The sequence below is a fragment of the Mixophyes fleayi genome, chromosome 7 (genome assembly GCF_038048845.1).
Source record: "Mixophyes fleayi isolate aMixFle1 chromosome 7, aMixFle1.hap1, whole genome shotgun sequence".
Classification (NCBI taxonomy): domain Eukaryota; kingdom Metazoa; phylum Chordata; class Amphibia; order Anura; family Limnodynastidae; genus Mixophyes; species Mixophyes fleayi.
This window is the reverse complement of record NC_134408.1, coordinates 131,153,273-131,179,273: the sequence shown is the minus strand read 5'-3', so window position 1 is coordinate 131,179,273 and position 26,001 is coordinate 131,153,273. Positions and strand designations below refer to the sequence as shown.

The 26,001-nt window shown below is 38.5% G+C and overlaps 1 protein-coding gene across 5 annotated transcripts in view; it reads right to left on the bottom strand.

The window, feature by feature from the left end:
- KCNH7 (potassium voltage-gated channel subfamily H member 7) overlaps nt 1-26,001 on the bottom strand; it is a 334,323-nt gene that overhangs the window by 89,959 nt on the left and 218,363 nt on the right. For 2 of the 5 annotated variants that reach the window (XM_075180750.1, XM_075180751.1), the window contains exons 5-7: nt 25,497-25,517; nt 25,006-25,029; nt 17,150-17,361 (exon numbers count right to left, since the gene is read on the bottom strand). In XM_075180750.1, the coding sequence (XP_075036851.1) occupies nt 17,150-17,361; nt 25,006-25,029; nt 25,497-25,517 (257 nt within the window). The remainder of the gene's footprint in view (nt 1-17,149; nt 17,362-25,005; nt 25,030-25,496; nt 25,518-26,001) is intronic. The other 3 variants (XM_075180754.1, XM_075180753.1, XM_075180755.1) reach the window with 3 other exon arrangements.

Here is a 26,001-nt window from a genome sequence, read left to right as displayed (position 1 = left end):
GGAAGGTCGGGAAGTGTGTCCCGTTTAACGCTACTCTGCTCGTGAAGCGGAATCTGTGCACACCTAATAGTGGTGCATGCAGAGGAGAACACAACAGGTTGGGGTCTAAAGAGATCGCCATGTACTATTATGCTGACCATACCCCCACTGGTGACGCTTCATGTCATCATGAGCCCATATTCACAATGTTTTCGGGGCCACTTTAAGTTCCCAATCCAACCCTGGGTGTAATGCATAGTAATTGTTTGTGCCTGATCTGAGGGGACATCATTTTTTTTATTTATTTTTCTGTGAAATGGAAATTACATACCATCATAAATTGGCATAATATATATTTTATATTCAGTAGCAGGTGTTTTTCAATTCATAAGTGTGATTAAAGTCATAAACTACTTTCGGTAAATGTAGTAGATATGTTACAGGTTTGGACCAGGTAAGCGTGGCATTGTCTGCAAAGTCAGAGATTTTGATATGCTGATAATTAAGAGAAGGGTAGGGTACAGTTCTGGTGGAAATCTATAAACTAGAAACCCACCCTGTTGGGGAAGAGGAGACTGCAAAATGTTCTAAAGCTATCACCTTGTTTAATGGAGTTTACACCTAACTATTCAAAGAGAGTTAGCGCTAGTTGGTATTAAACATTCTAAAATAGGTCACTTGAGAACAACTATTTGAGCTAGGTGAGCTGAACGTTTAACATTCAGATATCCCGGGAATAATTAAGTGATAACAATAGAGAAACCGTGATGTCTGACATTATAAAAAATAATGGTGCAACAAGTCCAGAAAATGGGCTAAACCATAGATATACATTTGAAAGGACACAAGCAGGGGAGGGCTGGCAAATTTTAGCCTGGGGGTCGACTCAGCAGCATATTAGGAACATTTTAAAGGGAAAAAAATACAGGTGGCCCAGTGAACCAGCCCAAGATAGCCCACTATGGGACGGGCCTGGGGGGGCAGATGCCCCCTGCCCCCATCCCAGCCTGCCTCTAGACACAGGTCATTAAAAGAACAGGTAAACAACTGTGTACTGTTTGGGACACCGAGTAAATGTAGATAAATGGAGATATTAACATTTAATGTGGGCAGGGGCCATGGGTCTAAAAGGACTCTTTAACCATCATTTGAATTTTCCCATCACCTCTCTGCGAATGCCTCACTACTACAGCCAATCACTGATCCCTCTGTAAAATTGACACCCACACGGTTTTTAGAAAGTGGAGGATGAACTGATAGCATGAATGTTTTGTTTGATTTCTGTTATCAATCGGTCCTGTTCTATTCTCTTATTGAAATCAAATATCATTCACACAGACATGATCACTTAGTATTTACTCCTACAGCAATAACAAGGAGCACTGCTAAACGATCCAGCAAGGAAGAGAAAGATAGGCAGTGTTGGTAAAGACAGGGGTGATTTTTAAGTGCACTTTAGTATAACTTAGACTAGGGATGAGCGCGCTCGGATTTCTGAAATCCGAGCCCACCCGAACGTTGCGGATCCGAGTCGGATCCGAGACAGATCCGGGTATTGGCGCCAAATTCAAAAGTGAAACTGAGGCTCTGACTCATAATCCCGTTGTCGGATCTCGCGATACTCGGATCCTATAAATTCCCCGCTAGTCGCCGCCATCTTCACTCGGGCATTGATCAGGGTAGAGGGAGGGTGTGTTAGGTGGTCCTCTGTGCTGTTTAGTTCTGTGCTGTTTAGTTCTGTGCTGTTTAGTGCTGTGCTGTTTAGTGCTGTGCTGTGCTGTGCTGTGCTGTGTTCTGCAGTATCAGTCCAGTGGTGCTGTGTGCTGTGCTCTGTCCTTCTGAGGTCAGTGGTGCTGCTGGGTCCTGTGCTGTGTCCTGTTCAGTCCAGTGGTGCTGTGTCCTGTGCTCTGTGCTTCTAAGGGCATAGTTATTTCCCCAATATTCCCCTGTGTTTAAAAAAATAAAAAAAAGTTTTTTTTATAAAATACCAAAAACTACTTTAATATTTTTTAATTACCACAAAATTTTCACAACCAATCCTGCAGTATAAGCCCATTGGTACTGCAATATTACCAAGTTCACACATTCAGCAGTAAAAGTCCAGTGGTACTGCAATATTACAAAGTTTACACATTCTGCAGTATCAGTCCAGTGGTGCTGTGTCCTGTGCTCTGTCCTGCTGAGTTCCGTAGTGCTGCTGGGTCCTGTGCCGTGTCCTGTTCAGTCCAGTGGTGCTGTGTCCTGTGCTCTGTGCTTCTAAGGGCATAGTTATTTCCCCATTATTCCCAAGTTTGTAAAAAATAAAAAAAAAGTAAAAAAAAATAAAAAATTAAAAAAAAAAAAAATATATATAATAATTATAACCAAATTTGCAAAACCAATCCAGCATTATAAGTCCATTGGTACTGCAATATTACCAAGTTCACACATTCAGCAGTAAAAGTCCAGTGGTACTGCAATATTACAAAGTTTACACATTCTGCAGTATCAGTCCAGTGGTGCTGTGTCCTGTGCTCTGTCCTGCTGAGTTCCGTAGTGCTGCTGGGTCCTGTGCCGTGTCCTGTTCAGTCCAGTGGTGCTGTGTCCTGTGCTCTGTGCTTCTAAGGGCATAGTTATTTCCCCATTATTCCCAAGTTTGTAAAAAATAAAAAAAAAGTAAAAAAAAATAAAAAATTTAAAAAAAAAAAAATATATATAATAATTATAACCAAATTTGCAAAACCAATCCAGCATTATAAGTCCATTGGTACTGCAATATTACCAAGTTCACACATTCTGCAGTATCTTGTGCTACATATAATGGAGACCAAAAATTTGGAGGATAAAGTAGGGAAAGATCAAGACCCACTTCCTCCTAATGCTGAAGCTGCTGCCACTAGTCATGACATAGACGATGAAATGCCATCAACGTCGTCTTCCAAGCCCGATGCCCAATCTCGTAGTACCGGGCATGTAAAATCCAAAAAGCCCAAGTTAAGAAAAAGTAGCAAAAAGAGAAACTTAAAATCATCTGAGGAGAAACGTAAAGTTGCCAATATGCCATTTACGACACGGAGTGGCAAGGAACGGCTTAGGCCCTGGCCCGTGTTCATGACTAGTGGTTCAGCTTCACCCACGGATCTTAGCCCTCCTCCTCCTCCCCCCCCTACAAAAAATTGAAGAGAGTTATGCTGTCAGCAACAAAACAGCAAACAACTCTGCCTTCTAAAGAGAAATTATCACAAATCCCCAAGGCGAGTCCAAGGGTGTTGGTGGTTGTCAAGCCTGACCTTCCCATCACTGTACGGGAAGAGGTGGCTCGGGAGGAGGCTATTGATGATGTAGCTGGCGCTGTGGAGGAACTTGATGATGAGGATGGTGATGTGGTTATTGTAAATGAGGCACCAGGGGGGGAAACAGCTGATGTCCATGGGATGAAAAAGCCCATCGTCATGCCTGGTCAGAAGACCAAAAAATGCACCTCTTCGGTCTGGAGTTATTTTTATCCAAATCCAGACAACCAATGTATGGCAATATGTAGCTTATGTAAAGCTCAAATAAGCAGGGGTAAGGATCTTGCCCACCTAGGAACATCCTCCCTTATACGTCACCTGAATAACCTTCATAGTTCAGTGGTTAGTTCAGGAACTGGGGCTAGGACCCTCATCGGTACAGGGACACCTAAATCCCGTGGTCCAGTTGGATACACACCAGCAACACCCTCCTCGTCAACTTCCTCCACAATCTCCATCAGATTCAGTCCTGCAGCCCAAGTCAGCAGCCAGACTGAGTCCTCCTCAATACGGGATTCATCCGAGGAATCCTGCAGCGGTACGCCTACTACTGCCACTGCTGCTGTTGCTGCTGTTAGTCGGTCATCTTCCCAGAGGGGAAGTCGTAAGACCGCTAAGTCTTTCACCAAACAATTGACCGTCCAACAGTCGTTTGCCATGACCACCAAATACGATAGTAGTCACCCTATTGCAAAGCGTATAACTGCGGCTGTAACTGCAATGTTGGTGTTAGACGTGCGCCCGGTGTCCGCCATCAGTGGAGTGGGATTTAGAGGGTTGATGGAGGTATTGTGTCCCCGGTACCAAATTGGGTACCGGGGCCACCCCACTATGCAGTCCAGATACTTGTTTGGTGGAATTCCGACACGTGGAGGGTTTTTAAATTATATTGTGGCCTCGGTACCAAATTGTGTACCGGGGCCACCACACTACGCAGTCAAGATACTTGTTTGATGGAATTCAGACCAGTTGAGGGTTTTATTATTATATTGTGTGGACCACTCTATCTATACCACACTACAACTCTATACCACTCTATTTCCTACTTTAATTCTATTTAATTCTATTTCCTACTTTAATTCTATTACTAATTAATTACCATAAAGAGGAACAAAAAAAACCAATTTTACCAAAAGTATAATATGACTTAGACTTACAAACACTACACTTTAAAGATCGTGCCTTTAAATGAAAAAGTCAGTCTTCATTGCACGACTATGTGCAACAGGGACATTTTTTTGGGTTTACAAAGTCAAACAATAACACTACGACCCTGTCTGTCTGGGGTCTGTCAATGACGAATTGTCTGGAGCATGTTTGGAGGAGGTATTGTGGCCCCGGTATCAAATTGGGTACCGGGGCCACCCCACTATGCAGTCCAGATACTTGTTTGGTGCAATTCCGACACGTGGAGGGTTTTTAAATTATATTGTGGCCTCGGTACCAAATTGTGTACCGGGGCCACCACACTACGCAGTCAAGATAGATAGATGCGTATTGCGTATCATAGATAAAGTACATTCAGTGGTGTGGGGCAAATTGAAAAATATTCCAAATGCACTGACATTATCAAAAACAAGAGGTTGTCACACGCTAAAACTCCAACATGTATATGATGGAGAGGATGGAGGAGCAGCCGTATGTGTAGTGTAATGCAGATCTGTTGAAGGTTTTTTATATATTTTATTGTGGTGCCCAGTGCCCACTCCTCTACGCAGTCCAGATACATTTATTGGTGCGAATCATAAAAGTTCAGGGTTTTTAATATATATTGTGGTGACCCACTCCTCTACGCAGTCCAGGTACATTTATTGGTGCGAATCATAAAAGTTCAGGGTTTTTAATATATATTGTGGTGACCCACTCCTCTACGCAGTCCAGGTACATTTATTGGTGCGAATCATAAAAGTTCAGGGTTTTTAATATATATTGTGGTGACCCACTCCTCTACGCAGTCCAGGTACATTTATTGGTGCGAATCATAAAAGTTCAGGGTTTTTAATAGATATTGTGGTGACCCACTCCTCTACGCAGTCCAGGTACATTTATTGGTGCGAATCATAAAAGTTCAGGGTTTTTAATATATATTGTGGTGACCCACTCCTCTACGCAGTCCAGGTACATTTATTGGTGCGAATCATAAAAGTTCAGGGTTTTTAATAGATATTGTGGTGACCCACTCCTCTACGCAGTCCAGGTACAATTATTGGTGCGAATCATAAAAGTTCAGGGTTTTTAAGATATTGTGGTGACCCACTCCTCTACGCAGTCCAGGTACAATTATTGGTGCGAATCATAAAAGTTCAGGGTTTTTAATATATATTGTGGTGACCCACTCCTCTACGCAGTCCAGAAAGATACCTTGTTGCAACGTTTTGGACTAATAACTATATTGTGAGGTGTTCAGAATACACTGTAAATTAGTGGAAATGCTTGTTATTGAATGTTATTGAGGTTAATAATAGCCTAGGAGTGAAAATAAGCCCAAAAACTTGATTTTTAAACTTTTTATGTTTTTTTCAAAAAAAATCCGAATCCAATACCTTAAATCCGAACCGAGACCTTTCGTCAAGTGTTTTGCGAGACAAATCCGAACCTCAAAAATAACGAAAATCCGGATCCAAAACACAAAACACGAGACCTCAAAAGTCGCCGGTGCACATCCCTAACTTAGACACGGATCCTCAATAAACCTATATCTAAAAAAACAAGTATTCCAGATGACAGAAACTATATCTGTACCAGCAAATTTATGGACAAGTCTTTATTTTTACTAGAGTTGCTCAGGCTCGGTTTCCTGAGAACCGAAAATACCCGAACTTAGCAGATCTGAGTACCGAGCCGAGCTGGCTCGGTACCTTCACACTTTTTCGGATTTGAAAACGAGGCAAAACGTCATTGTTACGTCGTCGGATCTTGGATCTCGCAATTTTTATTATTCCTTTTTAAGATCCAACATAACGGTGGGTGGGAGGGAGGGCGGGCCCAAGGACAATTCTATCTTCCACCATTTTTCCTTTTCTGCCACTGGTGTGTGCCAATGTGTCCTAGATGTGCTAGGAACTGCCGTGTGTTTGAGTCATTGCTCTGTCGCTTACCATCCAGCCAGGTCGCTGCAGTATTTGTCCCAAAGTGTATGAAAATAATATTGTGATCTGTGAGGTGGTCAAAATTGACTGCAAATGACTTGAAATGAGTGTTATTGAGGTTAAGAATAATGTAAGAACAAAAAAAATCCAAAACCAAAACACACAAGGGCGGTTTTGCCAAAACCAAAACACAAAGCTAATCTAGATCCAAAACCAAAACCAGTTCACGGGGGTCAGTGAGCATCTCTAATTTTTACAGTCATTGTTGTAGCTTATGGTTCCTATGCTTTTAATTACATATTCTCACAAACAGATACTTTGCTATGCCAACCTTTATGACTCCCCTTGTCTCTTGTATGATCTCACTGACTGTCTCTTATGTGTACCCTTTGTCTCCTCTCTGCTTCCTTTATACCCCCCCCCCCCTCATTGTCTCCTTTCTACCTGTCATAACCTTCTTCCATTGGCTCTTGTGTGATCTTCCCCTTGTCCTCCAAGTTTGGTTTTAGCTCCATTATATCCTTCCCTGTAATCACAGAAGCATCAGCATAACCTGCTTTACATATATAAGGCTTTCTGGTGTTAGATTCTCATGGGAGCACTCTATGGAGATGTCATCGCATAGTGCTTCCAATTTTGCAGGTTTTCTATACCAGCTGTGTTGGTCCCTCTGTGGTCACAAGGAAGGTGAGTTAAACCAGATGTCTTCAAATCAATAGAAGCTTAATATAAATGTATATTCCAATTACTCTTATCTGAAGGCCAACTATAACCAAACAAGTTAAGTTATATATAGTTTATATTAATATACAGTAGCTAAGTAGCAGCATTAAAGAACAGCTTCTAGGGAAGTCAGGCTAGAAAACAAACGTCAGTGAGATCTGACAGGCAGTATTGACTATATGCTAATTGGAACCCATATTTAATTAATTAACATGACAACTTTAATGAGAACTTTCTGGATTTGTTGAATTAATTGTCGCTTTTAAAGAACTGTCACATTCAAAACCTTGAAGAAAATCAACGACCAAATGTGCATAAAAGTGTGAAATTCATTTGTGACATGATGCAGCAAAGTAAATCTAATTCTTACATCAATCATATTTACCCTGAATGGAATGGAAAGGTGTACACCGCCTTCTGTTCTAGAATTCTCCTGTGGTTAACATGAGTCAGCATAATCATTCATTATGAAAAGCCCTCATTCATAATATCCACAAATTACTGTATACAACAACATTATATGGAATAGTTTGGGGTCAAATTTTACATTCTTCAGTATATTAAATATATATGTAAATCAGTGGCCGATTTATGAGGTACTCCAGTACATCTGCTCGTTAATGCAAATATCTAGGCAGCCAATCACGTGACAGCAACTCAATGTATAGCGTGCAAACATGGTCAAATGGTTCAGTTGTTGTTCAGCCCAAACACTAGAATGGGTTAGAAATGTGATCTAAGTAACTTTACCCATGAAATGATTGTTGGTGCCAGGCAGGGTGGTATGAATATCTCAGAAACTGCTGATCTCCTGGCATCTCACACACAACAGGCTGTAGAGTTTACAGAGATTGGTGGTCAAAACAAAAAAAACAACCAGCAAGTGCCAGTTCTGTGGGTGATAACACCAGGTTAATGACAGAGGTCAGAGGACAATGGCCAGACTACTTCAAGCTGACAGTAAGGCGACAGTCACTCTAATAAGCACGTGTTACAGCAGTAGTATGCAGAAGAGCATCAGAAGACACGGCATGTTGAGCCTTGAAGGGAATGGGCTATAGCAGCTAAGAAGAGGAAGCTAAGACTGCAGTGCGCTCAGGCTCACCAAAACTGGAGGGGAAAATGTTGCCAGCCCTGACATATTATGATTTCTACTGCGACATGCGGATGGTAGCGTCAAAATGTGTGTAATCAACATGACTATATGGATCCTGTCTTGTGTCAACTGTGTAGGCTGGTGGTTGTGGTTGTGTAATAGAGTGGGGAGTGTTTTCTTGGCACACATTAGGCCCCATAATACCGGTGGTAATCAATATAAAGACGATCTACATGCCAAAACATACCCCGACATGATGACATAGAAGATCTCATTGCCGACAGAGTGATAATACCGAGTTCTGGAAATGGAGATAAACCAACTGCGACCGATGAACATCCCGGTACACTACAATGACGTTTGTGCTGTAAAGGTGGTAGCAAGTTGCGCTTGCAAGTTACGTCATTTGGAAGTGTCCCCCTCTCCTCACATCGGATTTCCAGTGTGTCTGTTTACAGGTAAGTAGTTTTCTTTTACATGTCGCTTTCTTCACTGTCGTAATAATTATGTAGGTGTAAACACTGTCGGTGTTTACATTATTGTTAACTCCTACTACACCCATTAACAGGACTATTTAAACTGCTTACCATGAACATTCCCTGCATCCCCTCAGGAAGCCAGAGAGACAAAACGCGTCATCTCTGGTACGTATCTTTATTTAGGAAATTATAAGCATTATGTCTTTAAAGAACATATTACACTATTTTCCTTATTCTGTGGAGTTTCAGCCTCTCATATGGCATTAAGTTTCCCATCATTGAAAAGCTGAAGAGGAAGTCTCTACTTTGAAGTTTACATTCACATCATATAAGCTCTCTTTGATTATATCTCTAGTACACGGCTATTCAATACAATGTTTATGGATCACTGATATTATGCATGTTACATTATGTTTGGCGCTTCTGGGTCTTTTTTTCCATATTTTAGGTATTTTACTTCCAAACAGGTGCTTAAGAAAAGAAGCAGACTTACGGTATGACTTTTTATGTTTACTTGTTGTATATTCACTAATCATTGTGTTGAGTTGTCACCTAGCACCTCAAACTTTATATTGGTTTGTACTTTACATTAACCTTTTGGTTCCAAATCTACATGAGACCCAAAGTTTTCACATCTCTATTTAGTAAAAGCATTACTGCAATACAATACTAGAATTTCCAATAAATCCAATAAATGTTTTTAACCTTATTTGCTGCTGATGTCAATAAATATATAAACAGGATATCATTAATTTAAAATTGGAATTATTTTTTCATTTCCAAATCAGGCTAAGTTTCGGATAAAAGGAACATACAATGAAATGTGAAATATAACTACAGTAAATGATGAAGATGGTAATAATGAATTAGTTCATTAGGGTGATGATAAATACAGGGATATGCTATTTTAGGAGAACACATTTATAATGCATTGCCTGGGAAGACATGCTGAATGTGAATAAAGAATGACTTTTACATCACTGTATCCATGTTCCTAGAAAGTGATTTTTCTGCTATGGCCACAGTGTCAGAGCAGTAAAGTCTGCACATAAAAATGACCATGATCATTTGTGGCCCACAGTAATCTTTCCTATATACAGTAACACATACTTGTCTACTTTTGAAGGCAGCTGTCTGGGAGGGAGTCCGTCGAGGGGGCGTGGTCACGAATGGTGCGCAGTTAGGCTCCGCCCCTGTTAATCTTATGCACTTCTGGCCAATCGCAGCAGGGGGTGGGGCCGAAATGCTGCATTTAGCCCCGCCCCCACCATCTTCAACAACGGCGACAACTGGATCTGGGATTTTCGCCTGCTCTCTCGGGAGTTCGGGAGAACTCCCAAAAATTCGGGAGTCTCCCGGGAGAGTAGGCAACTATGCAGTAACACATTGTCAACTGGGTAATTCTTAGTAAGATGAACTCATTACATAAGTCAGACATTATTGCTTGACTATGTCTATGAGATATGGAAAATATTTTATTTTCATGTGCATGTGATTTAGTGCTTAATAGTATGGGGAGAGGTATTATTCTTTTGATTGATTCGCTTTTCTTTCCAGCAGGTCAAACTTCTTGGATCTGATTCATTAAGGAAAGTAAGGCAAAAAAATGAGTATGTTTTTTTCCAGTGCTTCTCACAGTCATAGTAAGTGGAGGCATTTGGGATCAAGTCTGTGTGTAAAAAAAAAACAAGACACAGAAGTAGCAATCATTTACATTTTTCTGGTTTTCAGGATTTTCTAGATAAAAGATCCCATATGTGTATTTGGAGTATCATGGGTAACCACATTGGGCCTGATTCATTAAGGAAAGTACTGCAAAAAATGAGTAAGCTTTCTCCTGGACAAAACCATGTTACAATGCAAGGGGTGCAAATCAGTTTATTATTTTGCACATAAGATAAATACTGGCTGCATTTTCCATGTAGCACAAATACTTGAAAGCTTTATTTGTACACTGAAATTTTAAGTTGAACTAGGACATGCCTTACCCCAACTATAAATCTGCCATCACATTTTAAATTTGCCTCCCCTCCAATGCAACATGGTTTATTAATTTCTTTTAAATTTGCTTTCCTTAATGCATCAGGCCTTTTGTGTGTATCGTTCTGTCTGACATAGGGAAATCAAGAAATAGATTTATATGATGAAGCTAAAACGGAACCACAAAATTATTTCTTTTTACTATTCATATTCTCCAATTGATTGATTTGCAGCTTTTTAATATTAACCTTACTGTTGGTTTGTGGACGGCAATAAGCATATGTTAACTGCTTGTGTGCTGGAGATTTCAACTGACAAATATCAAGTTTGAAAAGGTAGAATCTTGGCATTCACAAACTTCACTCCCCTAATATGGAATGCTCAAATTAGTCAAATTGGTTTAAAATCCAATTGAATTTGTTGAGTTTGATTATCTCAAACTTGTTTGTGGTGTAACTGTAATTTTTGTACCAGTAACACTAGGTTATGACTGCCACTACCAAATTCATGGTGCGAAGTTCAAGTTTGAATTCCAAGTTAAAAGTTAAAATTAAAAAATGTTTTGCTTGTCTGAGTTTAAATGGCTACATTTATAGTATTTTCAATGCATTTTTAATTCTAACAATGAACATTATTTTTTTTGAGTTAAACATGTGAATGAGAGTTGACATTTGAGTTTGCATTTTGCATAAAAATACTACAACACAATGTAGCCATTTATGCTTTGTACTGGCTCGAATATGTTCGAAACTATTTGCCTTGCATGAATTTAGCACAATTTTGTAGTCTAAAATTTGAGAAGATATCACAAATTTTCTAACTTTACAGCTGAGTTGGAAAGGTGGTGTAAGAAATACATTGAAACAAAATTTGAGCCATTTTTAACTTTGTTGCAATAATATTGACGCAATACAAAACAGTTATAATTGTCCTGTCATCTACACACAGTGAAGACACCATTTTGTGGGCTGCAGCAGCATGAAAAACTTACTTATTTGCAGGTTTTGGTTTGATGTACTCTCTAACAGTTTGTGAATCTTCAACAGTTTTTACAAATACATTCTGTAAAACCATTTTACACTGGGAAGTACTGAGGATACCATACACACACAGTGTTCGCTATTCAAAACTATTGGTGCCAGGAGTTTAGAACCTATAATATCATATCAAGAATGAGAACGGACATCTGTGCATACTTGCTCCTAAATTGGTTTCTTCGATTGGTGGTTACGTCATTGGTAACATCAGTGTAAGGTTTAACAGTGCATTTTAAAGAACAAATAAAGCCAGTATTTAAATTAAAATATAAATAAGGATGTGTATTATTCAGCTGAATAATATACATTAAAAAATTGGAGTGTTTAAACTAAATATGTCCACTATTCTTTTTTCCACTCCACTACAGATTCCCGACCATGGCCTTATCTGTGTGGAGTTTGTATGTTCTCCCCGTGTTGTTGTGTGTTTCCTCCGGGTGCTCCTGTGTCCTCCCACACTTCAAAAACATACTAGTAGGTTAATTGGCTGCTATTAAATTGACCTTAGTCTCTCTCGGCCTGTGTGTATGTATGTTAGGGAAATTAGACTGTAAGCTCCAATGGGGCAGGGACTGATGTGAGTGAGTTCTCTGTACAGCGCTACGGAATTAGTGGCGCTATATAAATAAATAAATTATGATGATGATGATGAACAGACAGACTGTAACTGAATGACAAACATACTGACTCTTTATTTGTGTGAATTGGCAAATTTACTTATTGACCAGTTATGTTACAATGTTATAATAATATCTATTTATAAGCTTACTGCAACAACTACTGTACTGTACGTGTCCTGTATTTTAATGTTACTCACTGTTTCTATTTTCATAGGAAAGTAAAAAAAGAAAAGGAAGACAGGAAACTAGAAACTGATAATTGACTGAGATGTGTGTTGCTACAGTGTAAGAAGCAACTTATGAAAAAACTTTATTTTTCACTTCAACACACCTAGACAATATCATGAATTACTTACTACTAACACACAGAAACTGAAATTACTGCACTCTCAGTTTTTTGACCTGTATCCGATACCATTAGGACACTATCCTAAAGATTTGGGACAGCCTGTGTAATGGGGGGATGGGAAGTTAATACTTTTTAGAGTTGTAGAGGAATATCAGTGAAACATAGCAATGCATCTTACTTTAATGGCCCTTCTCTGAAAATGTTAATTTTGGGGTTTAGTGGTCCTTGAACGTCTTGAGATTAGTTGTCACTTAGGTCACCTTCAGCCATTTATTTTGTAATAGAAGATTAATGTTAGATTTATTTATTTAATTTACTGTACTTATGATAGTTTCAATGTTTCATAGTTCCTATTTGCTCAACACAAGCCCGAAAAATCTTTATCTTTTAATCCACATTCAGATGTAAAGCCATCACATCTAAATGTTAGCACGCCAGCCAATTAAATTATGAATACATTAATAATAATGTTAATTTTCTTGAACAGCATCTTAAATTGGTGCCTTTATATCACAAATAGTTTAATGAATATTTATTAGATTGGCTACAGTTGTTTAAGAAGATGTGTAAAACCAGCCAGCCCTGAATAAGCTATTAAGTCATGAATAGTAAAGAAAGTTTAATTCAAATTATTGAAATGTTTTTTCCTTCAGCCTAGAAATCCAATTGCCTAAATATCAAATACACTTGTTTTAAAGATGTGATCTCATGGTGGAATATAAACCCAACTTATATCTATACATCAATCTCATAAATGGTAACAACAAGACTGAAAATATGTCAGAGCTGATATTTTTAGAAAGGGGTATCACACTAAAATCGTATAACCAGTCTAAATTACTCCAAATATATTATTATAGTGAAAAAAACATGGGCTACGTATACATATATAAAATACTGCAGACATGGTTTTATTAGGTAGTAAATGCAAAATCATTTAAGGAAAGAAAAGGAACAGAAATCCAGAGAAAATGAAATGCTGATTCTGAGCACTACTATTTAAATTATTTAACTTCAAATGTTTTTTTTTTTACCTAAAAATACAATTAGATCACAATAATGTTGGTCTACTGTAACAAATTTCTATAAATTAAAATATGCAATTGTCCCTTCTGTATTACTTGTTCACTATTATATAGTAATATCTTAAGTTGTAATCAATGAATTTTAGCTTTATTTCCATACTGTACAGAACTGGAGTAAGTTGGTAGCATTATTATTATTATTATTATTATTATTATTATTATTACTACTATCATTAATACTATTTGTATTAATACTATTTGTATTATTATTATTATTATTATTATTATTATTATTATTATTATTATTTTTAGTAGTAGTATTTTATTTTCCTCTTGTTCACCCATACCTTACCCATATAAGGGCCTGATTTACAGGTTGACATATTTTCACATCCTAAATGTACATTGTTAAAAAAGGAAAGTAAAGCCATCATTATTGATGTATACATGTAAGTAAGGGCAGCACGGTGGCATAGTGGTAGTACCTCTGCCTCACAGCACTGGGGTCATGAGTTCAATTCCCAACCATGGCCTTCTCTGTGTGGAGTTTGTATGTTCTCTCTGTGTTTGCGTGGGTTTCCTCCGGGTGCTCTGGTTTCCTCCCACACTCCAAAAACATACTGGTAGGTTAATTGGCTGCTATCAAAATTGACCCTGGTCTCTACCTGTCTGTCTCCCTCTCTGTCTGTGTGTGTGTGAGTGTGTGTCTATATTAGGGAATTTAGACTGTGAGCTCCAATGGGGCAGGGACTGATGTGAATGAGTTCTCTGTACAGTGCTGTGGAATCAGTGGCGCTATATAAATAAATGGTGATGATGATGATGAAGTAAGTTGGGTATATATATATTCAATTGCCCCATGAGATCACATATTTTAAACAACATTAATAGATTTATGCAATTGGAAGCCGAGGCTAAAGGAAAAAAAAACATTTCAATAATTTAAATTAAACTATCTTTACTATTCATGACTTAATAGCTTATTCAGGGCTGCATGGTTTTGCACATTTTCTTAAATAACTGTAGCCAATCTAATAAATATTCATTACAGTATTTGTGATATAAAGACACAATTTAATATGCAGTTCTTCCTTGCTGGCAAAAAAAATATTATTATTAATATATTCGTTATTTCTGCATCAAGTGTACACCAGGCTATACTTATGCCCAACTATAGTTAGCCATGCAATGTGACAGTGTTATTTACAAATGTGAAAGTTACATTTACCTGTTTGTACACAAAATTATGTAATGAAGTGTCATATACACAAGAGAGAATATCATCTTAATATATTGTTATCAATAAATGCGAAAGTTGCATTTTCCATATAAAATATAATTAAATACAAACACCACCACATCTCTAGCATCATAAATCCAATGCAGATCTTCTTTCCTGTAGTAGTCCTCCACCAGGCCTCCAGTAACTGTAAAACTCCTAAGAAGCATATCTAGAATGCGCCCAAATATAATTAGATCGTATCCACAGGGGGCATTCTACAATTACTTGTGCAATAAAGGGGTGGGACATATTAGGCAGCACGTGAACAGTCAGTTCTTGAAGTTGATGTGTTGGAGCAGGAAAAATGGACAAGCGTACGGATCTGACTTCTAGCAATCACACTTTGTCAGTTGTTTACCTGGGGAAGAGATGGCACCAGGATGCACTATGGGAAGGCGGCAATCCGGCGGAGGCGGTACTTTAACACACACTACCTACCTAAACATTGTGGCAGAAAAGTACACCCCTTCATGACAGTGGTATTCCCTGATGTCAGTGGCCTCTTTCAGAAGGATAATGCGCACTTCCACACTGCAAACATTGTTCAGGAATGGTTTGAGGAACATGACAAAGAATTCAAAGTGTTGATTTGGCCTCCAAATTCCCCAGATCTCAATTGGATCGAGCATCTGTGGGATGTGCTGGAAATACAAGTCTGAGCCATGGAGACCCCACCTCGCAACTTACAGCAGATTGCTGGCATCACCAGGCTTCCTTTACCTCTAGGCCCCATAACCAACACACTTTCTTAAACGGTGTTAGTTCCACCACTGTTCCCCATTCTAGCGGGAAAAAGCAGATATCTGTTATTGCGCACAGATTGTTCAGGCTATGCTTATTAAAAGGATAATTAATTATTCCCCTCTCAATGAATATTTCTCATCCCAGTGACCTTTGCAGGGACCCCACACATTGATACTTATTTTTGCATGCATTAAAAAATATTAATAAATATATATTTTATCATTTAATCATAAGGTGCTATCATGTAAAGCACATTATAAAGAAGCAGGGAATCCAGGGGAGACAACTGTCTGTTAAATCATTGAAAGGTTGCAATGTCTGCAGGGAGTCCTGGGCTGAGCTGTACTCAGTACAGGCCAACATTGTGCTTAGCACAAGTATAGCAGGACTAGTAAGTAAGAGTAATAAACTAAGTATGAACAGGTGTAAAATGTGGAGAACATAGGTGAAAAAATAAATAAATCATGGTCCGATAGTAACACTCACAGCATTTACAAATGTGTTCAATTGGTATTTTTATATATGTGTCTAGTACAAAACAGGATGTTACCTTGTTCAAGGCAAATCTACGTGGAAACACAAATGTAAATGCTTATTAGTCATATGTGTTTACACAATGCTCCCCAATTAAGGTAAATTTTCAACTGTGTGTACGCTTGTCCACTGGAATGAAGTAGTGTTCAAAAAGTACACTGCAGCACAACTTAACTTAAATGCATGTAAAAAATGTAAAATAATGCAAATAAGGATTTTCTAATCCGGTACAATGATTTTTTTTTCTCACATCCGTCTAAATGTGCTTAACTAACTTTAGAAACACATGGTAAACGCAGAACTTTAACACCGGTGTGTATGTCGCCATAAATTACACTTGGCAGCAACACACAGTGGAAAATGCCTGTCATTTTGTTAGGGTCCGGTGACAGCACTCACTGATTGTTCGCATAAGGGCCATATGTCCCAATTACTGGGACCTATAGAAAATTTATTTTTGGGTGAGTGGAGCCTAGCGATCTCCTTACCACACCGGAGGTCCCCGCACAGCTCTTTGAAGCATGGCCGGGGGTCGGTGTGTGACTGGTGGAGCACCGTTTGGGTTGTCACTTCCACTGTCTGGGTTTTCAGTTTTACTGTGGAACTAAAAGTTTAGACAGGGGTCGAATGTGCCTGTGGCAGACCCAGCACATGCTCACAAGAGCAGAACAGAGGCCTCTAAAGCCTTTGGACAGATATCGGTGGATCCCTTCCCCACTGTGCTTCATATCAGATGAGGGACTGCTCCAGAGGCAGCTCTGTTCCTAGGTTGCATTCTGTACCAATACATAATCATACACTAGATTCCATTAATAAATGATGGCATACATAACGTGTAAGCAGAAAGCTCGGAGAGCCACAGTTACAAATCCCAATGTCTGTTATAACTATTGTATACTTAGAATACAAGTCTTAAAAACGTTTCTTAGCTTTGTCTTACCTGCGTAACCTTTTCTGTAACATTGTGTGTTCGTTCCTTAACCTTAGGTGCTATAATAGCTTTTTCAGAAGGAGGTGATGATGCCTTTTTTTCATTTTTTATGTCTGAAAAGTTCAAAGTGAGTTGGGGGATTTTGTTGATGGTGCTGTATTTGTTCAGGTTTGAATCAGATGTAGAACCCAAAAGGCTGGATTTGATATGATTAAAAGGGCCTGGAAGCAGTTAAAAACACATGTTATCAATGTAGAGAGAGAGAATACTGTAAGTAAAAACACTGAATGGTCATGTTCATCTCTGAATAAGGTATAATTCAATGTGTTCAAATGTCAAATAGAAATCAGCAACATTTTATGGTTTCTGGTATATTAGTAATGGAAGTAACTCCAAGGCTATTGTATGACTGCTGTGTGGTCAATACAAGAAATGCTTTAGGATTGGGATACTAATTGCCAATATAGGCCGAAAAAGCGAAACTAGTTAAAGGAACTCTAACACCAAAACATTGATTTGCTTAATAGTTCCTAATACAGGGTAAAGGGAATGCTAGACATAGTCTGATTATATCCTTTTATGTAGACAATGAACAAACTTAGGGGGTTGTGTGTGTCACCCCTTTAACTACTGTCATACCCATCCCGTGCCCATGGGACACGTCTCTAAGATACTGTATTATGAGATAACCAGAGACAGAGACCACAAGAAGCCTACTTAAATGTCAGCCTTGTGTGAAGACTTATTGTACTGTATAGTAAATAGTGCAAGTCCTATAATAAGCAAATTATTGTACATTAATCTTGAAATAATTCCATTAGACACATACAAAGGGACATTTGGTTAGAGTGTCATTAACCTGCAACTATAAAGTTGTGTTCCATTTATAACACCTCTGTGTCAGTTAGATGCTCATCCAGTAGTACTTTTTTATTGTTAATGTATTTATATTTGGGTGTCTTTATGTCTGTGCTGAAGCCGTCTAATGCCTTGTTCTGCTTATGAAACCCACTCATTGAAAATGAAACTAAGCACAAAATGAAAAATCAAATTGATAAAAGCTCCATATATAAATGGTAAAATAAATACTGACTTAGGTTAGCCCTACAGTCTCCGAATTTGCTGACTGGAGGCCATACGGAACAATTCAGTAGATCCACTATACCGGTAGGACTTAAGGAGTTTCAGTTAAAGGAGTTTTTCATCAATTTGAGCAATATGCTTAATATATAATAAATGAAAAATAAGAACTGCCCTAGTTATTCCCCATACTGCCCTTAACACTGGTCTCTTTATTAAATTAGTTAGCAGTGCTTCTCACAGTCATAATTACCGGAGGCATTCGGGGATCAGGTCTGTGTGTAAAACATCAACACAGAGAAGCAACAATTATTAAAAATGTTCTGGTTTACAGGATTTTCTAGATAAAACATCCCATATGTGTATTTGGAGTATCATGGGTAACTACATTATGCCTTCACAAACTGGCTCATTGATGTGTGGCTCTATTTAATCCAAAAAGAGGATACTGTATAGAATGTTCCAGAACCTTGAAATATTGTTTAGTTTTGTTCCACTTGAATAGTGTAGACCGTACAATTATCCAGCTCAACTTCATCTCTGAATAATTCCATGACTCACTAAAATCACTAATTTGATCTCTCTCAGAGCTAGATAAGACATTGAATTGAGGGATACATTTTATTAGCTCTGGCACTAAAAACTAAAGTAAATAAAGTAATAAAGTATCTTAGATACTGAAGTTACTACAAAGTTATTTTTAAGCACTGCAACTCTATTGATCCAGGAGATATGTAGATTAGTTTCATTGACTGGTTCTGTATACTCACATTGTGTAAGTTATATATTTTATTAGAATGCATTTGATTTAATAATGCATTTCAAAGTTCACGTTTATGTCTTTCTAGAAGGATGCTTTATGTGTTTTTGCTAAGCAGAGAGCAGTCTATAAAACATAATAAAAGTTCTATGTTGTGAGTGAATAAGCGTTTAAAAAAAATTGGTTTTGAGAAAATAATTACCATGGCTTACAAGGGGCTGTAAGTGTCCCCCAGGATTCTGCTGGTCTCACATATAAGAAGATAGATATTTCCTTTCATGCTTCAATTAGTATACGGACATAAAGCATTCCGACATTTGAATGTTATTTAGACTTCCCTTAATTTTTAGGTGCGTTTGACAAGGGTCAGACCACATTTTAACTATGAATCTTCATTGTTTGCACATCGGTACAGCGCCAGTTTTAAAGTGGGTGGGGAAAGAACAATCTGCAGCCAATCAGATCATCGGAATGTTCATAAGCGCATAGTATTTCAGGAGTTGAGTGTACTGATCTTGTTGGAGGCAGTGACCTGTCTAGTCATTATATTAGTGATGACAGCTGCAAGTGACATGGGCAGTGTTACATAGTGCGGAGGGAATTGAAACAAACAGGATGCTACAGGTAAGAGGTGAGCAAAATCACACTGAAATGTCATGCGAATTGTTTTGAGGAGGACAAGTCATTTTCCAAAGTTGTAAAGTTCCTGTGATACAATGTTACGAATTCACTTTTACAGAATTTTAGCCATATGTCTGCAATTTGGCTTTCACACTGTACTTGTAAATTTAAATTTATAAATGACAAAAACAACTGGGTGGAAGACAAGATATTTTGCTTTGTGGTGCCGGCCATTCAAACATGAGAAAACAGTTTTGAAAATTTCACTAATCTCTGTTACAGACTGAGGGTGAATGGATTAAGCTGCGTGTTTCCGGCGGGTTTAAAAAGTGGAGATGTTGCCTATAGCAACCAATTGGATTCTAGCTGTCATTTTGTAGAATGAGGATCAAACACAGTAAACCCGTTACAGGATAAGATTTCTACTAATTCTGATAGTTCTAGGGCATCAATAGTCTGTGGTCTGAGAAAATTATCATTTCAATTTAAATATTTCTGGTGGCAAAAGCTGCCCTCCACAGTCTTGTTTTGTTCCTCTGCGAGCAAAAGAAGTTGTAGCCTATTGGATAGGGTATGGTCAAAGCAGGCTGGGAAAGCACACTTTGGATAATGATAATAATCCAATTATCATTATCCAATGATAATAATGATAATTTGCATTTTATTTTTATTTATTGGGACTACTGGGATGCCCTAATATTTTTTGTGAACATTTAGGCTGATGTTACAGTACCATGATCCATTTGCGGTGCTAGACCGCCAGACCTGGATAAAAAGTTGCCATCACTCCCTTGGGGAAGTTATTGTAGCAGCAACACATATTTAAGTGAGCTCTATTTAAACATAAATGCTTATTCTGTACAGCAAAGTCCATTAGGAAACTTTGATGTAAAATATGATATACTGATGGCATGCGCTTTCCTTACAGGAGCTGTTATTTCTTTTTTCAATGAGGGCTAGTGCTTCACCCGCTGTGCAGAAAACCTTTACTTTATACTGATGAGCCTCAAAGGGGGTAAAACAGTCTGTCTGTACATGCTCATATTATGGTCTTAATACCTGGTAAAGCCTTCATTGATAGGATAGTAATTAAGATGCACATTTGCAATTTTTCCTGGGACAAGATTTAAAATCCCCCTAGGCTTGTTCACTTTTTCAGTAAGTTGATAGGCTCTACAAACCTGTAGCTGATGACCTGCTATGTGATGTTTTGTGATCTATCAAGATACATGTAACAATAAATGTAATCTATAACATATCTATTAGATATCTGTCAATTGAGTTTGTGCTGCCCTTGTTGGATCTAACGTGGATCTCACTGAACAATAAACAGCAAACTTGGTCCTGAATGCAATATGAAACACAATTGCATTACCATTTACAATATTCTAATTGCCATGGCTGATGAACATAGCTAAAAGCATAGGCCAAGATAATTTCATATTTTGCTTCTTCAGTAAGCAGTATGACATCACACTATCATGGTTTAATAATAATAATAACAATTTCAGATTTTTATTACTAACTATATCAGACCAGCTACATATGTTGAGAGACAGTTACTTAGCAGAGATAGGGATCATTGATCCCTACTAGAAGAAGGGAATTAAAAATAATAGACTAAACTAGACTCTTCACACCTGTGAATTCAAGCCTTAATGGCCAGTCCATGACTTTCTAGCCCATCCATATTGCAGTTTCTAAATGTTGACCTTACACAAGAACTTAAAGGAGCACAGCTCAATTGCTAAGGGCACTAAGGAACGTGTTAGAAATCTATCGCAAGCTCCTTGTGACGTTCGACAAGTCACTTTGTCTAAGGGCACCAAAATGATATTCTAAGGTCAATAGTGCAAGAAGATTGTGACGGTATACACTATGGCATTAAATTCAAATATATGTGATTAAGAATACTTTTGGAAAGGTGCACATTTTCAATGATAAGTAATCCAGAGATAACAGATTAAAACACATTAAAATGTAATGTTCAATAATAATCATTTATAACTGGGGTTTCTGCATGTAGGTAAAAAAACATGTTTCATATCAGTACACATTCATTTGGAAGATTAATAACTACATGAGAACAATAAACAAATGCAATGGTTAGTATGCATACAATGTATTATGACATAATAATCATACACAGCATGCAAGCTAGCAATTTCACATTCAAACACCGCACTGAATCGTTTGCCACCGGCATTGATTGACAACAGTGTTGTACAGAATAAATATTATATATGTATATTTTATCAGCAATTTTTGCTAAATGTTTTTCATTTGTAGAACAATATACTATAGGCGAGGACTGACCAACCTGTGTTGTCAAACTAGAAGTCCCAGAATACCCTGCCAGGCCAGCTATAGGCTTTGTCAACTTGTGGTTCCCAGGCTATTATTAATATGTCACTACCAGCATGCAGGAAATAATGAAATTTTAATAAGTGCATATTGATCATGCCTAATGGTCAAGTCATCTTGTGGTATCCAGAACTGTAGATTCGCAAAGAGTGCAATGACTGTGTATTGTGCGCCTAATCTCAGCTGCTCTTCAAAGTATTGATAGCAACAGAGGAATCTGGTCAAGTAACATGAAATCTTATTGCATTAGGCATATTAACTTGCCCTAAATGATTAAGGGGCTACTGTACGTTTATTAAATCAGTTGTAGAGTATAGTTGCTGAGATTTAATGGAGATGTTTTTCTAAATTTAATACTTCTGGATTTTTTTAAAAGCAGATTGTTTCTTGCAGGCATGTATTGTATCGTCTAAATGCCTAAAACCAGGGAAACACTAATGCAATTATTGCGCAGATCTCATGATAAACGAAAGTTTGGTCAGATATTTCAAGAGTGCGTGCATTCCCACTGTCATGTTTTATCGCACTAAAGTACATCGTATCATTTAATTTGGTTTTCTAAATTTCCTAAAAATCACAAATAACGATGGAACAATGTCGGGCACATGTGGGAGTGTGTACACACTCATAACCGGACGTCCAGGCAGATCTCTATACAGTGTACAGAGTCACAATCTTTTTAGCAGATGGTTATGAGAGATGATGATGTCAGATCTGATGGTAAATTGTCTAGGTGTGTACAGGTGTGTACGCATGAATCTCTATGCTCATTGGGACTTTCGGTCGATGGCAAAATTATTAGAGAAATCGTTTCTGAAGTTAGATTGCATTAGTGTGTACCCAGCTTCATCCAATAATATGACCTACGCCCCTACTACACAATGGTCTGTTCTGATTAGTTTTAATAAATTGCAGTAACCTGGGCTGAATTTCTTGGTATAATCTGGTGGCCCAGGGCCTGCCAGATGCAGACTTCTAAAGCAATAAAGGAGCAGCTTCCTGACAACTCCGTAGACTCTGTTCTGTGATATCCGTTTATTAATAATATCTGGTACGTGAGCAGGGGCAAATGTAGAACTTCTCTAGGGTGATTTCCAAATGCTTGAATGCTGAGGGGTGTGACCATCCCATGGAAGGGGCGTTTGGTTTGCAACGACGAACACACAACTGTTCATTGTGTGTGGTCTGTCCTTTGGGCTGCCCTGCATTGCACAGCAGCATAACTGGGGACATACTTGAAATGGCCTTTACCTTCTAATTACATTTCTCCCCTACAGCCAGACTCCCTCATATCACATTGAAATAAGTTGCCACCTGTCATATCTCTCATTGCCCTTGTCATATCTGTTATTGTCATCCTTATTGCACCCTCTAATGAATGCTTTATTGCCATTCTCTTTGCCCCCTACCATGTGTTATTGCTATCCTCATTGCCCCCTCTCTTGTCCACTTGTCATCCTCATTTCCCCCTCTCCTGTCTGATTGCCACCCTCATTGCCCCCTCTCCTGTCTGATTGCCATCCTCATTGCCTCCTCTCCTGTCTGATTGCCATCCTCATTGCCCCCTCTCCTGTCTGATTGCCTCATTGTCCACCTCTCCTGTCTTATTGCCATCCTCATTGCCCCCTCTCTTGTCTGATTGCTATCCTCATTGTTCACCTCGCTTGTCCACTTGCCATCCTCATTGCCCACCTCTGCTGCCCAATTGTCATCCTCATTGCCCATTCTCCTGTCTTATTGCCATCCTCATTGCCCCCTCTCCTGTCTGATTGCCACCCTTATTGCCCCCTCCCCTGTCCACTTGTCATTCTTATTACCCCCTCTCTTGTCTGATTGCCATCCTCATTGCCCCTTCTCCTGTCTGACTGCCAACCTCATTGCCCCCTCTCCTCTGATTGTCATCCTCATTGCCCCTTCTCCTGTCTTATTGCCATCCTCATTGCCCCCTCTCCTGTCTGATTGCCACCCTTATTGCCCCCTCTCCTGTCCACTTGTCATTCTTATTGCCCCCTATCTTGTCTGATTGCCATCCTCATTGCCCTCTCTCCTCTCTGACTGCCATACTCATTGCCTTTGTCCCCACTAAATGCTTTAAAGTCAAGTCCCCAGTAACGCTTTAATGCCCCCACACCATTCCTCGTGCTGGGCTGTGCCACAATCCAGTCTTGATCTGGGCCGTCCTGCACCTGCTGTCTACTCTTCTGTACCGTTCTCCTCCCTCAATGCTCAAGAGAGATATTGTGATTATATCCAGCCCCTTTCTGTGCATCATTACAACTGGTGCTATATAATGCTGGCCTGAGAGCACTGTATTCTGGGGTACACATCTGGTGAGCAACTACTCGTAATATAATTTCACTTTTAATACATTTCTATTACATTCCCTCCATTCTGTATATTAATACTTTGGTGGTGGGGGGTTCCTTCCCTAGGATCCCCATCATGTTCTGTATTGAGCAAGGTTCTGGCACTGACATATAACAGAGACCTATACTGATCACCTCTGGCATTGGACATTTGGTAACTATGTACAGTATGTGGCAATCTTCAATGAAATACAATATTGATCTAGATGATGTTAAAAACCAACTTGACAACCAATTACATTATTCATACCAGATTACTGCAATTAGGAAATATGTGGGTATAACGGTAGTAGAGCATTCTACCAATGGATACGGAACAGGTTGGAAAAATGGCATTCTCTAAATTTACATGGTATCATCCATACGTATATACAGTATTTGGCGCAGGGAAATGATACCGATACAATATCAATAAATAAATGTTGCTGTTTAAATGTAATTTGATGAGCTGAGCTATAAACTAGCTGGTCCTCTATATGACCTCTGTATTTAATCTGAATCAGCTACTTTCTTAAATCCCAGCCTGTCACAAGTAACCTTGAGAAAGGTTTGAGAATCACTGCTTAGATGCACATGGTATTCAATAAGCAGAGCTATGCACAGGGCAAACCATTTCAGTGGGCATTGCAATTCAGGAAAGCATGCATGAATAGCTAAACTTAAAAAAACCATACCCCCTGCCATCCAGGAATGTGAAACTAGTTTTAAGGAGACAAAAGAGGAGTAAATGAAGAAAAATATGCAAATTTTGCTTCTTTGAAATTCACCTCTTTGCTACCAGAGGATAAATATTGCAATGAATAGTGATGTGTCTGGCAGCAAAGGAGTTAAATAGATTTCATTACTGTACCTCCAACCCTGTAAAATTAAAAATAAATCAGTGGTTAGGAGTATAGTTACTTATTTCTGCACAGATTTTTAATTTCAATAATTTCATGCTGATATGTAGCATTTATTACTAGTCTACTTATACGTCATTGTGTGTTGCAACAGAGAAAGCTTGCTAGCTAGCCATCAAGACAAATACGGCTTCGAAAATGCACCTAGTCATTATCAGGCCAGCAGAGGGCACCATACTCTATAAGTCATGCAACAGGCAAGTTAACATGCCAGGCAGAGTGGCACTCTAAAGCATCAAGTAAGACATTCGTCAACCACACATTACCTTTGATATCGCGACCATTGTCTGATATTTAGCGGGACAAAGGAAATACAAAAGAGAATATTCTAAATGTTTTAAACTCAAAAAGACAAATAGAAACAAAACAAATGAAAAGGGATATAGACTTATATGCAGGTTGGTTAAAAAGCAAGGAAATGTAGTCACTACTTTGCATATCACAGTACAGTGTTGTAGCACAGTTTAAAATATACTCATATCACATGAAAAGCCTCCCTACAAAGGAACACCACCATGAATTAAAAAAGATCACTATCTATATTTTTAATTCACATGCCACCCTGAATTAGATCATCTATAAAGTATTAGTATTAATTATTCTGCTACCTATTCGGTTAAAATACATTATTTAAGAATCTTTAAATCAGTTTTCCATTATCATAATAAGGGTTAACTCTCTGTATCCGAGTGTTAACTTTTTTAAGTCATCGTTTATTCACGTATGAACTGATAAAGAACAGTGAAAGTCCTGACTAAAGTCTTGTTAAAC